Below are 12,486 nucleotides of genomic sequence, written 5' to 3' on the forward strand. Positions count from 1 at the left end.
CATGATTTTGTTCACGTTCTCATAACTTTTAAGCCCTTCTCCTTGCCGTTGCGCTCAGACCCTTCAATTCTTTTTTTTTTTTTTTTTAAAGATTATTTATTTGAGAGTGAGAGAGAAAGAGAAATTGTGAGCAGGGGGAGAAACGGAGGGAGAGAATATTCAAGCAGACTTGTGCTGAGTATGGAGCCCAATGCGGGCTCAGTCTCATGATCCTGAGATCATGGCCTGAGCCGAACCAAGAGTCAGATGCTTAACCAACTGAGCCACCCAGGTACCCCTCGGACCCTTGAGTTCTTAGCAGAAAAGCCATCCCCTTTATGACATCATTCCCTAACTAGTCTGAAGTGATTTCTCCAATCCTCAGAATCTTACAGCCATTCCTTCCTTCTTTGCCCTCTCTCTCTCTCTCTCTCTCTCTCTCTCTCTGTCTCTTAGAGACAGGGAAGGAGAGGAGGGGCAGAGGGGAAAAGTGGTCTCAAGCAGACTCCCTGCCAAGTACAGAGCCAGACGTGGGGCTCCATCTCCCAATCCTGAGATCAAAACCTGTACCAGAACCAGGAGTCGGACACTTAACTGACTGAGCCACCCAGGCAACCCACTACAGCCATTTCTGTATGTCCCTTATGACATCTGTTTCTTTTCATTTGTATCAGAGTTACTTATGTGTTAGTTTTGCTGTAGTGAAAGTGTCTCATGGCAGGAGTGCTTTCCTTTTTGTCTTCATATCCCTCAGCATGAGGCTTCGTGCCTCACACATACAGCAGGTACTCCAGAAATAAAGGTTACTGACTAAATGAAGATGTCAAATGATTGGTTTAGTTGTATTATTATCCATTCACTTTACAAAGTGTCCATCTGCTGTCTGAAAGAATGTACCAGAACCACAAACATTGATCTTACATTGTGAATGCTGTCGTGACCACAATACCGTATGTGACAGTTGCCTTGTTAAGTAACAAGACTCCATTTCCTTTGTTCTCGGACAGGAGAATCAGATGAGAGGGAACAGTCCAAATTGGAAGTTAAAGTTTGGGATCCAAATAGCCCACTTACGGATCGACAGATTGACCAGTTCTTAGTTGTAGCACGGTAAGTATGGCACTATTGAGTCAAGAAGTATATTTTCTTTTTAGAAGAGAATTTATAGGTGTATGTATATTCCTTCCCTTGTATTCTACCTTTTCCATTGGTTGTGTTCTTTTTCTTATTATGTGAGAAGATCTAATGACATATCACACCACTTCCTGAATATGATTAACCATTAGTTTTTGTTTGAGAATAGATTTATTAATTTACTGATTAAGAAACATAATAAATGCTTCTTGTAAAAATTTGACCACTAAGGAACAGTATAAGTGAAATTCAATACCTGAAATCCCTTGCCTTTAATTAGAGCAGTTATCTCTTTTACTCTAGACTGGGACTATTCAGATGTCAGTGGTAATGTGCACCTTGAATTCCTCTTACAGCACTTGCCTATGAGTAGGGCCTATTGCTAAGCCTATGGCTTTCCTTTGAGAGCTTTATAAGCCTTTATAAGGCTGTCTGACTGACTCCCCTTTAAGAAAATGAATGGGACAAAAATGTATTTTTATTTTTCAATTATAAAAGTTAAATGATGCTCATGGGGTAATTACTGCAGAACAGATGGTAAATGAGATTATCATAGCATTGTAAACAGTGGAAAAATTGGTAAGTGAATTGAGGCATATTCAGTGGTAGAATATTACTTTACAACAATGAAAATGAATGAATTAGAGGGATATATAGCAAAGAGATAAATCTCAAAAATAATGTTAGTGAAGATAGACATGGTACGATCACCTATAAAAAGTTTTACAGTGTGCAGACAATGTCTCATTTCATGAATGGGCATTATAGATGCATATGCTTATTATATGTATGAATTCTAGGAATGGGAATAGGAGGCTCTAAAATTTCTAGTATTTATTTTCTTAAAAAATTAAACCAAACATGGCAAAATATTAGAATCAGATAGATGTAGATATGATTAGAAGGGTCTTCATTATGTTCTGTAATTTTCTGTTGAACTTTTATCATAACACAAAGGGGAAAAGGACCTCAGCCCACCTTAGCACTATACCTAGTGTCTGTCTCCTTGGAAATCAGACTTCATGTTGGTGGCTGGGCATTCAGACTCCAGAGCCTGCACACCTGGCCCCTGGTGATTGGATGGAGACCTGAAGTACATTGTTGGGGAAGCCAGTCCAGGGGATAGATGAGATTGAAGATTTGGGAGTGGGAATGAATCATTGGTGGAACCACTGGCCTAGAGACTCCAGACAGGTTATCCAGACCTGGGATTATTTAGTAGACATTGCAGTTTCAAATTTGATTTTCATTGTTTTTTCTTCTTTCTGATCGCCAAGGACCATAACAATTTCCTTTTTCCTTGAAGCCAGCATGAGAGACACTACCAAAGAGATGCACCTGACCCTTTTAAAATTTTTGTTTTAAAAAAGACCCTCTAAATACAAATTAAGACCATAATCAGATACAATTGCATGTCCCACTAGAGTGGCTAAAATTTAAAAGGCAGGCATTGGTAAAGAGGTGGGGCAGCTGGCTCTCCCCTGTCATGCTGGTGGGAGCGGAAGTTGGTGTCATCAGACACCTACATCCTTTACGTTTCACTCCTGAATGTGTACTCAACAGACGTGCATATATGCACCTGTGCACCAGAAGATACACATACAGATGGCATTAACGGCACTACCTGGAGTAGCCCCAAACTGGACACAGATGTTCATCAAGAGAGTGGGGCTGGAGAAGGGGCATCAGACAAAGAAATGCTCCATGGCAAGGAGAATGAAGCAACACGGCTATAACCAGTAGCATGCCTGAGTCCATAAACATATTTTGAACAGAAGAAGCTGGATGTGAAAAGAGTGCATAGTATGTGCTTTTAGTAAGTTCTCAAGTGAGCAAAACTAACCCATGGTGTTAGAATCCATTATGGTGGTTCTCTTTTGGGAAGAAGAAGGGAGTACAGATTGGGAAGGAGCATGAGGAGTCTTCTGGGGTGCTGTTGGCGTTTTGTTTCTTGCCCTGGGTGCGAGTGACATGAATGGGTTCAGAGCAGTACTGTGTATGCTTTTATAAAAGCACCTGTGTTATATGTTGATTAGGATATTTAAAAAATTTCTTCCTCTGCTAACATGCTTAAAATACAGACAACAAGGAAAGGGAATAAAATAAAACACAAGGAGCAAGCAGCAAGTCTTGTGTTCATTTCATGCTTTATGGGAAGGCCTTCTGAATCATTAAGTGAAAAAAGTGTTGTAATTGTTTTTTGTTTTGTTTTGTTTTAATGGAAATCTGTTATATCTTGAGCCCTCGTAGGAAGATGTTGCTACAATTGATGATACCTCATTTCAAGGAAAAAAATGTTATTGGGATTTCACAATTTGGGCTAAAAAAGTGATCAGAGCTTGTTTTGCAATAATTTTCAAACTCTGCAGCTTTTTTACTTCTCATTTTTTTGAGCACAGCTCAGTACCAAATTGTTTACTCCATGGCATTTCGTAATGGGTCTTTCCCTTCTTTATGGTGCACAAATCACTTTTTCCTCCATTTCCTTATAATAACCCATATATCATAAATTGGCTTGTTGATGCTTAAATCTTACAGAAAATACTTTTTATTTAATATTTGATTCTCAAACATCCAAGAACTTGTTTGACTTTTTTTTTTTTCTTCTCCCTTTCCTTTATTTTTCCTCCATAGCCCATATCCATCTGACAGCTACATTGGCTGTATAAATTTACCTGTGTAAATTTACCTTTCTTCCTGTGTAAAGAAGAGTATTGCCCAAGATGAGCCCCAGCCGTAATGATGATGGATAATAATCCTCTGCAGTCTGTTTAGAGGATTACCTCTTGGAGGCTGATACACTTAGGGATGGCACATTTCTGAGATTGCTAGATGCAGACAGAGATTGATTTCATCAGTGTGCTGTCCGCTATGCCAAGGCACATTGTCTGGTGCGGTCCACTCCAGGAGATCGTCCCTGAATGACCGTTCCAAGAGCAAGAAGGAAACGAGTCCGCCTGCCCTGGGAAGGAAATGTAGTGGGGACGAATGTAGCGCTCTTCTTGGCCAACACTGTTCTTTGCACGGGAAGAAACGGGGGCATCTCGCCCAAGGCCCAGCGTGCGTTGGAGACAAGGCTGAGACCCACACTCAGACCTCAGATCCCAGCCCCCGAATCCTCACTGCCAACTTTGACAGTTTACATGCACTACCCAAATGCATGTTCTTTGTTTTTTGTTTTTTAACATAAAAAAACAGCAGAGCCTTAATTTTTCCTCTTTGCTTTTGTGGATTATTCAGTGCCGTGGGCACATTCGCTCGAGCCCTTGATTGCAGCAGTTCTGTGAGGCAGCCGAGTCTGCATATGAGCGCAGCTGCGGCGTCTCGAGACATCACCCTGGTAAGTTGCTTTTTGAAATCTAGGCATTTTATTTCCACTGCTTCTTCAGTTTTAAAGCCAGCATGGCATGTTGTAGATGGGAGAGCTTTCTGGCTCTTCGCCCTGCTAACTGCTAGGTTGATTTGGCTTGCCTGATTGGTTAACTGGGGTTAGGAGGCCCATTCCTAAGTCCCTTCTTGTGTTTGTGAGCTGAGACAAGTGAGAGTGACTGTTGATGGAGTAGCTATGAAATGGCAAAAGAATGTTCTGGGGAAAACAGCTTAACATTCTGACCCATCTCTTTTCACTTGTATGCTTTTTTCCTTGTAGTCTGTGTACTTAGATGGTTGAACAGCATATATACTGCATAGTTACATGTACAGCATATATAATGCTTTACAGTTTTTTTCCTAGACGTGACCACCTCTTGAAACTGTTGCTAAAGGAGTTATTCTGTTGTCATGTCATTATTCAGTATCAATATTTAAATTTTTGTGTCTGTTCATTAGAAAGAGGTTCTGTTTTTGTGCATTATTTCATTACCTTATGGTTGCTGCTTCTAAGACTGTTTGCTTTTTTTCATTTCCTGATCAAGCAAAACCTCCCATGTTCAGTTCATACCACTAATGCCTGCTGTAGCCAGGCACTGAGCTAGGCTCTTGGCTTCTTTCTCTGCACCCTCCAGCAAAGTGGACCTGCAGGTTTTTGCCAATTGAAGTTAATCTGTATTTGACTACCACGACAAGCATAGTAGGATGCTCATTTTACAGATGAGAAAACTGAGGTTTGGTGAGGTTAAATTATTTGACCAATACCCATCACATGTAATAAATATTCCTTTATTTCCCCCCACAATACCATGGCCCTTTACACGCAGCTTATTCATGTAGATCATCTTGCCTCTGCAGTTCCCTGAGACCATTTATTAATGCTGGTTACACCATCACTCATGAAAACACATTGTCCCTCCTGCCTCTTCTGAATACTAGTTTCTGGTGTCCTTAACGTCACCACTGTGCTCTGTTGGTGATGAGCACAAATGCAAGGCTTGCCCAGAACATGCAGAAAAAATGGGAGCAATAATTTGTTTTTGGGTTCTGTCAAATTTATCATTTAGAGTTTTATGGTATAAACTTAAATACATCTTCCAATCCCATCTTCCTTTCAATTCTTCAGGCCATAATCACTACCAAATAAAATGCACCAAAAGTCCTAAAAATGTCTCCCCTCAAAATATATCTAAAACCTGACCATTCCTCTCTGTCTCAAGCTCTTCAGTGCTAACCCAGACCTCCTCACTTAGGGGGCTGATTTCAGTACCCCGTGACAGGTTTTCCCAAGTCTGCTCTTTAAGTTGCAATTTTGTTTTCTGATGGAATGGAATACAGTGATACATTTTACTACTTTCTGGTTCTATTCCAATTTGAAATGCCACAATAATATAAAAACAACAATAATATAAAAACTCATACTGGAATGCACATCAGATTTGTTTCTTACCAGGCTTTCTTACACTATAGATGATGGTGATAGCATGAATACTCCGTAGCCATTACGGAGCCCCTTTCTTTATCCTTTCTCAGAGACTAGACTCTTGTTCATAAAAGCACGTTTTGTTCTCTCCATTGGTACATGAATGTTTTATATAAAAGTTTAGGGGTTTCAAAATAGGTTCTTACTTTGTTTTTTAGAGCTTATAGAGTACTTTACTAAAGGAGTGAGAGTACAAATGTCATGTTTGTAAAAACCTTCAAAATCCTGTCACTGATACTTTTGTGAACCAAAACTATATGGGATCTAATCACCACTTATATTTTTTTCCTGTTTTTTTACCCAATTCTAAAATCAATGTATGCTTTTATGAAAAATTGACAAATTTAGGACAGCAGCAGCCAAAAAGAAGTCTTGTTCTCATTACCCAGAGTAGAATATTCTTACCATTTTGTAATATTTCCTTTCAGTCACTCTTTGTGCATTATAAACAGTAATACCAGCAAATTACGGAATAGTACAGAGGAAAATGTAATAAAACTCCACATAATGCCACCTAAAACAAATGTTCATATTTTAGTTCTTTGGATTACAGAAAATTTCAACCATTATACTGTTGAGTCTCTAATATTCTCTCCCTAGTTCTGTTCTGCACCCTCCCTCCACACCTCTGATGCCCTTCACCCCAGCCTCCTGTCAAGAGACAGCCACTGTAACAGATCTGCTATGTTATCTACATGTAGTCTGTGTTTTTCTGGTTTCACTATGTATTTGTGTGTCTGAAAACAACATAAAGATTGTTTTGTATGGATTTCAATTTACTCTATGACATTTTGCTATTTGCCTGTTATTGATACCTAGCTCTGTTAATAAACACATACCCAGCTCACTCGTTGTAAGCACTGGGTAGTATTTGTAGTACTCCTTCATGTTCTACTACACCACATTATTTATGTATTCTCTTAACGATGAACATCTGGAGTGCTTTAAAAACATTTTTTCTTTTGCTGCTACCCATAATGCTGCATTGAAAATTCCAACACATATCCTCTGTGAGCGTGTATGCGAGCTTTGTCCCATAATAAGAATTGGAATAGTGATTCATAGGGTTCTGCTCACTTTGAATTTGACCAAATGCAACCACGTTATTCTGCATACCAAGGTAGAAATTTATAATCCCACAAGCAGTCAGTGGATGTTTTCCTTTCTGCATCCATTCTTTTTTTTTTTTTTTAAGATTTTATTTATTTGACAGACAGATCACAAGTAGGCAGAGAGGCAGGCAGAGAGAGAGGAGGAAGCAGGCTCCCCGTTGAGCAGAGAGCCCGATGCGGGCTCGATCCCAGGACCCTGGGATCATGACCTGAGCCGAAGGCAGAGGCTTTAACCCACTGAGCTACCCAGGCGCCCCTCCTCATCCATTCTTATATTGTCTTCAACCTTGTATATTTTCAGGCTAAAATTTTTACTAACCTGATGCTTATCTCATTTTCATGTGTTTTTTTACTTAATAAGGTTAAGCAGGTTTTCATATGTTTATTGGGTCTTCAGGGTTTTTCTTCTTTATATTTTAGATTCATATCCTTTGCCCATTCTTCACTTGCATTATTATTTTTTTTCTAATAGCTTTAAAAGGTTATTCATACGCTTTAAAAGGTTATTCAGATTATAAATATATCTGGAGTTTATTTTTAAGACGGGAATGAGGTGTAGAAGTCTCATTGTGATTTTTTTTACCCTCTATGGAAAATAAATACAGCAACACCTTTTATTGAATTGGTTGTTTCCTCATGATTTTGTAATGCTTTCCTCTCTCTTACTTCAAGGTTTCAGATATGATCAGGTCTGCTTCTGGATTTGTAACCTATTCTCTTGTGTTCTGTTGATCTGTCTGTCTCTGTGCAAGCAACACATTATAAAAAAGCTGATAAGACCCACGTGAAATTTCTTGTTAACACACAGTGGAAGTCATTTAAATGGGAGTTTTGTACTTTGCCTCCTCCCAACATATTTTTCCTAACAATATAAAATGAACAGTATAAAATGAACCTTTTCATATCATAAGTATCAGAAAGGTTGTGTTTTTTTGTTTTTTTTTTTTTTAATGTTGCATGACCATGCTTGTATAGATAAACTTGTTACTTACATAGCCAGTCTCTTGTGGTTTAACACTGTTCTTCTGAGAGAATGCTTCCCAGATCATCACGGCCGATGCTCTCCCTGGCGTAGTGCAGCAGATTCCCTCCCCGGTCAGGAGTGAGAGGGCAAGGCCTGGTCTTGAGAAGCTACAGAGGTCTGTGACTGTAGGGGCGGATTCGCCTGGAGCTAGGTGTGAACAGGTGAAGAGCAGGTGCGTGGGCCCTTGGTTCCCGTTCCAGCGACTCTCTGCTTCCCACTGGTGGTGCCTGGTGGGACAGCGGGTGAATTTTTTTTCAAAGAGGGCAGTTTTTCAGACTCAGTATTTGTTTCTGCCCGTGAAGGCTGTTTGTAGAAGAAGCACTTTAAAGAGAACATGACCTATGTACCTTAATCAGTCTAAACATCATTCTGTGTGTATCTGCTGCAGTCCTGGCCTGCACGCTCCTAGGCAGGGGCTTTCACACGCTCCAGTGTTTTCGTTTCTTCTGTTTCATTTCCTTTGGTGTTTAGCAGTTGGGAAGCCACTTTGTATTGACATCTATTATCTTAAATTGTTTACTACTCTGTTACTTTTTAAAGCAGTAATGTCCTCGGAGGCCCAAGAAATTGTGTTTTGTCATGTTTGTACAGCTGGTTTCAGAGACAGGATTTGATCTGTTCTTGCCTCTGACTGAGATATTCCCTCTCCCAGATTACCTCTTCTCCCTCACTCTCGTTAAAATGGTTTAGGCTTAAAAATCTGTATTGTTGTCTGTCTTGGATTAGGCTGCACCGAAGATCTGCTCTTTTGTCTATAGCATTGCAATGCTTTGGTTTTCTGCTCAAACTTCTCTAGGTTCAGCTTTACTTGGCCTTCTTCTGTATGTTGTTCTTGGGTTGAGATTATTATTATTATTATTAAGATTTTATTTATTTGAGAGAGAGAGAGATGGTGAGAGAGAAGTGCACAGGTGGGGAGGAGAAGGAGAGGTAGGCTCCCCACTGAGTAGGGAGCCCAGCGTGGGGCTCAGGACCCCAGGATCATGGCCTGAGCCAAAAGCAGACCCTTAACTGACTGAGCCACTCAGGTGCTCCTTTGGTTGAGATTATTTTCAATGCCATGAAACTGACATCTTTCAGAGGTCACAAAAGAAGGAAGAAATCAGTGGCCTTTGTTATTTCAGATGCCATGATCTGCACCTCTAATCCTGTTTGAACAGTGGTATCATGCCTTCTCTTTGATGTTAACATATAAGATCCTGGGGCATTACTATAGAAGTGAGAGGGAGTGGCTAAATATTGATTAGTTATAAGTTGCTAACATGAGTCTTACAGATTGTTTTATCATATGAAAAGCTGATAAGTTGTTTTATGCCATTAAATGAAAATTAGATTCATCATTCAGTTGAATTTGGAGAGTCAAGGTCTTATTTTTTCTGTCAGTGTTTTCAGGTCTGTATAGATCAGGTTAGTATCTATCTCCGTCAGGTGACCAGTCTGTAGCTGAAGACCTCTCATTCAGAGGGTGGAGTTCTAGAACTGTAGGGCTGGGGTTGATGGGGGGGGGGGCTGTTCTAGGTGATTTTCTCTGTGGTTTGTCCTGTGAGAACTGCCGTTGGCTTTCCGCATTCCTAATCCAAAGCATCTATTTATCTTAGACTCTGTATGCTGCTTGTCGAATCACCAGTCATGTTTTGGGAGCAGGTAATTAAGCTGCCTGCAGAGCCTTAGGTCTGACATCCTTGTTTCGAGATCTGGTAACATCATAGCTAGACTGAATTTCAAACACTACTTTTAAGATACATGATAAGATTTATAATTGTGAAAAAATGAAAGTTGTCATGAAGGCTCTATGGATTTCAGCCTCATTTCATTAAAATGTAACGTGTATTTTGTACAATAGGCAGAGAGAGAAACGAAATCAGTTTACGGCCTACATTGACCTCACTTCTCCCCTTTGTGAAAACAGAATTCCTTAGAACAAAGTAAATCCAGAGGTGGTCAGTAAGTGGTAGTTGGTGGAAGGCCTAGCCTGTTACTTCCTGTTTGTGGTCTGTACCCTGTGGGTGGAGGGGCCGAATGCCACGTGCACTGGTAGGGAGCCTCAGTCTCAGAGAACAGGTAATTATATATGTATTAGATTTCTCTTTTCCTTGGATCCTGAGGACTAAAGCAAGTTGGAGGACAAGATCTTAGAAGAAGAGTTTTTTGAGTTGTTCAAGGCCTTAGAGATCTTCAAGGATAGATCATATTAGAGATAATATGAAGTAACTTGTATAAAGATTCATATTTAATTAGTGACAGAATCAGTACTAGAGACAGGTTTTGTGCTGCTGAGTCTGGTTCTGGGAAAGGTCAGGCTGTATTGATTTTGTAGGGAGGAGACTGCATCCTGGAACATCTCTAATTCTTCTATCTGATGTTTTTTAAATGTACTTCTGATTTTGCTGTCTCCTATCTTACATCCTTTTAGTGGCTTTTAATTGCTTTCAGGGTAAAAACCCATATCCTTAAAACAGTCAGGAATCCCCACCACCATCAACACAAAACCTGTGGGGTTTTATCTGGCCCCTCTCTTCAGTCCCGTGCTTGCCCTGACACTTTTCCTCTGTGTCCTCTGGGACCAGCCAGCCTGTAGCCTGCCTTTGGTTCCGTGGTGCGCCTCCTGCTACAGGACCTCTGCAACTTCACTTTCCTTTGCCTGCATGCCCTCACAGCCCCACCTTAGCTCTTCTTTCTTCCTCTCTTGCCTAGTCCATCCATCTACAGCAGATTACTTTGTGATGTGCTCATGTAGAGAACCAACCACTTTCCTCCATGTTTGTTTGTAATTAAACACTTATTTTTGTGATTATCTCATTAATGTGTGTCTCTCGCTCTCCTCTTCCCCTTCCTTATATATTGGCTTGTAGCATCCATTAGTATAGCGACTGTATCCTCATTATCCTCACTGCTGAATTCCCAGCACCAAGCATAGTTTTTTATATATATCCTAGATATTCAGTAAATATCTGAGAATGAATAAGGCAGTAAGTTTTATTAAAATAGGTCATTGGAGTATGTTTTTTTTTTAAGATTTTATTTATTTATTTGACAGACAGAAATCACAAGTAGGCAGAGAGGCAGGCAGAGAGAGAGGAGGAAGCAGGCTCCCCACTGAGCAGAGAGCCCGATGTGGGGCTCGATCCCAGAACCCTGAGATCATGACCTGAGCCGAAGGCAGAGGCTTTAACCCACTGAGCCACCCAGGTGCCCCTGGAGTATGTTATTTTTGATAAAGTGTTACTTAGCATTTTAGTCAATCTTTTACTGAATTCATCTCATCACTAAGAGTGATTACATATATTTGAATTTCTAGCTTCATTGTGTCACCGAGCTGAACAGACACCGTCTAAAGACCAGAAATTATAGAAAGTTTTAGGCATTGGATATACTTGTTTAAAACCTGTGGTCAAGTAGGCACAACATGAAATTTGCCATTTTAATCGTGTTTAAGTGTACTCTTCTCTGGCCTGAAGCATTCACATTGTCACGCAGCCAACACTGGCATCCATCTCCAGAATGTTTTCTTCTTCCCCAGCCGAAACTCTGTACTCATTAAAGAATAACTCCCTATTTCCCAGCCCTTGGCATCCACCATTCTACTTTTTGTTGCTGTGATTTTGACTATTCTAGGTCCTTCATTTAAGTGGAACTATATGGTATATGCCCTTCTGTAACTCGCTTTTTTCACTTAGCTTAATGTTTTCAGGTTCTTCCGTATTGTAATCTCTGTCATCATCTCCTTCCTTTTTAAGTCTGCGTAATATTTTATCATATTCATTCATCTGTCAGTAGAAATTTGGGTTGCTTCTACTTTTTGGCTATGGTGACTATTACTGCTATGAACATGGAGGTACAAATGGATATACTTTTATGATTCTATGGGCTTTTCCCCCTGGATCTATAGCTTATGATTCATTTAGCCTTAGGCAAGTTACTTAACCTACCTGAGCCTGAGTTTCTGCATCTGTGATGGGAATAAGAGTTGTATAAAACCTGCCTGTCCTGCTTTCGGGGGTTATCTGTTGACAAGAAGAGGGTGTACAGACACATGTCTGTAAATTGCAGATGTAGGTGTCCAAACATAGAGAAACTGATGGCTCTTCAGGGGTTCCCCAGAGCATGCCTCGGGGCAGCTTCCTGGGCCCCCGGACTCTCGGAGGAGTATAGAATTCTGAAACTGGCCTCCCAGATTGGGTGAAAGGTAAGTGATTTCTTGCTATGGTACAAGTCTTTCTGAGCTTCCATCAACATTGCAGAAGAAATTACATTGAATAGTTTATGCACCTTTGTTTAAGGTCATACTCACAAATGCTGGGCTCTTCTGGCTCTTGAGGCTGTGTCCTCACTGGGAGGGACAGAGATATGATGTCTCAGTGTCCTGGAGAAGATCTCTGGCACCC

At 40.3% G+C, this 12,486-nt stretch overlaps 1 protein-coding gene across 2 annotated transcripts in view; it reads left to right on the forward strand.

Annotated features, from left to right (window-relative positions):
* LOC111158426 (metastasis associated 1 family member 3) overlaps window positions 1–12,486 on the forward strand; it is a 167,726-nt gene that overhangs the window by 98,261 nt on the left and 56,979 nt on the right. For both annotated transcript variants that reach the window (XM_022520432.1, XM_022520433.1), the window contains exons 7-8: window positions 987–1,089; window positions 4,354–4,453. In XM_022520432.1, the coding sequence (XP_022376140.1) occupies window positions 987–1,089; window positions 4,354–4,453 (203 nt within the window). The remainder of the gene's footprint in view (window positions 1–986; window positions 1,090–4,353; window positions 4,454–12,486) is intronic.

This window comes from Enhydra lutris, unplaced genomic scaffold, assembly GCF_002288905.1.
Source record: "Enhydra lutris kenyoni isolate GAN:26980312 unplaced genomic scaffold, ASM228890v2 scaffoldscaffold59, whole genome shotgun sequence".
Taxonomy (NCBI): domain Eukaryota; kingdom Metazoa; phylum Chordata; class Mammalia; order Carnivora; family Mustelidae; genus Enhydra; species Enhydra lutris.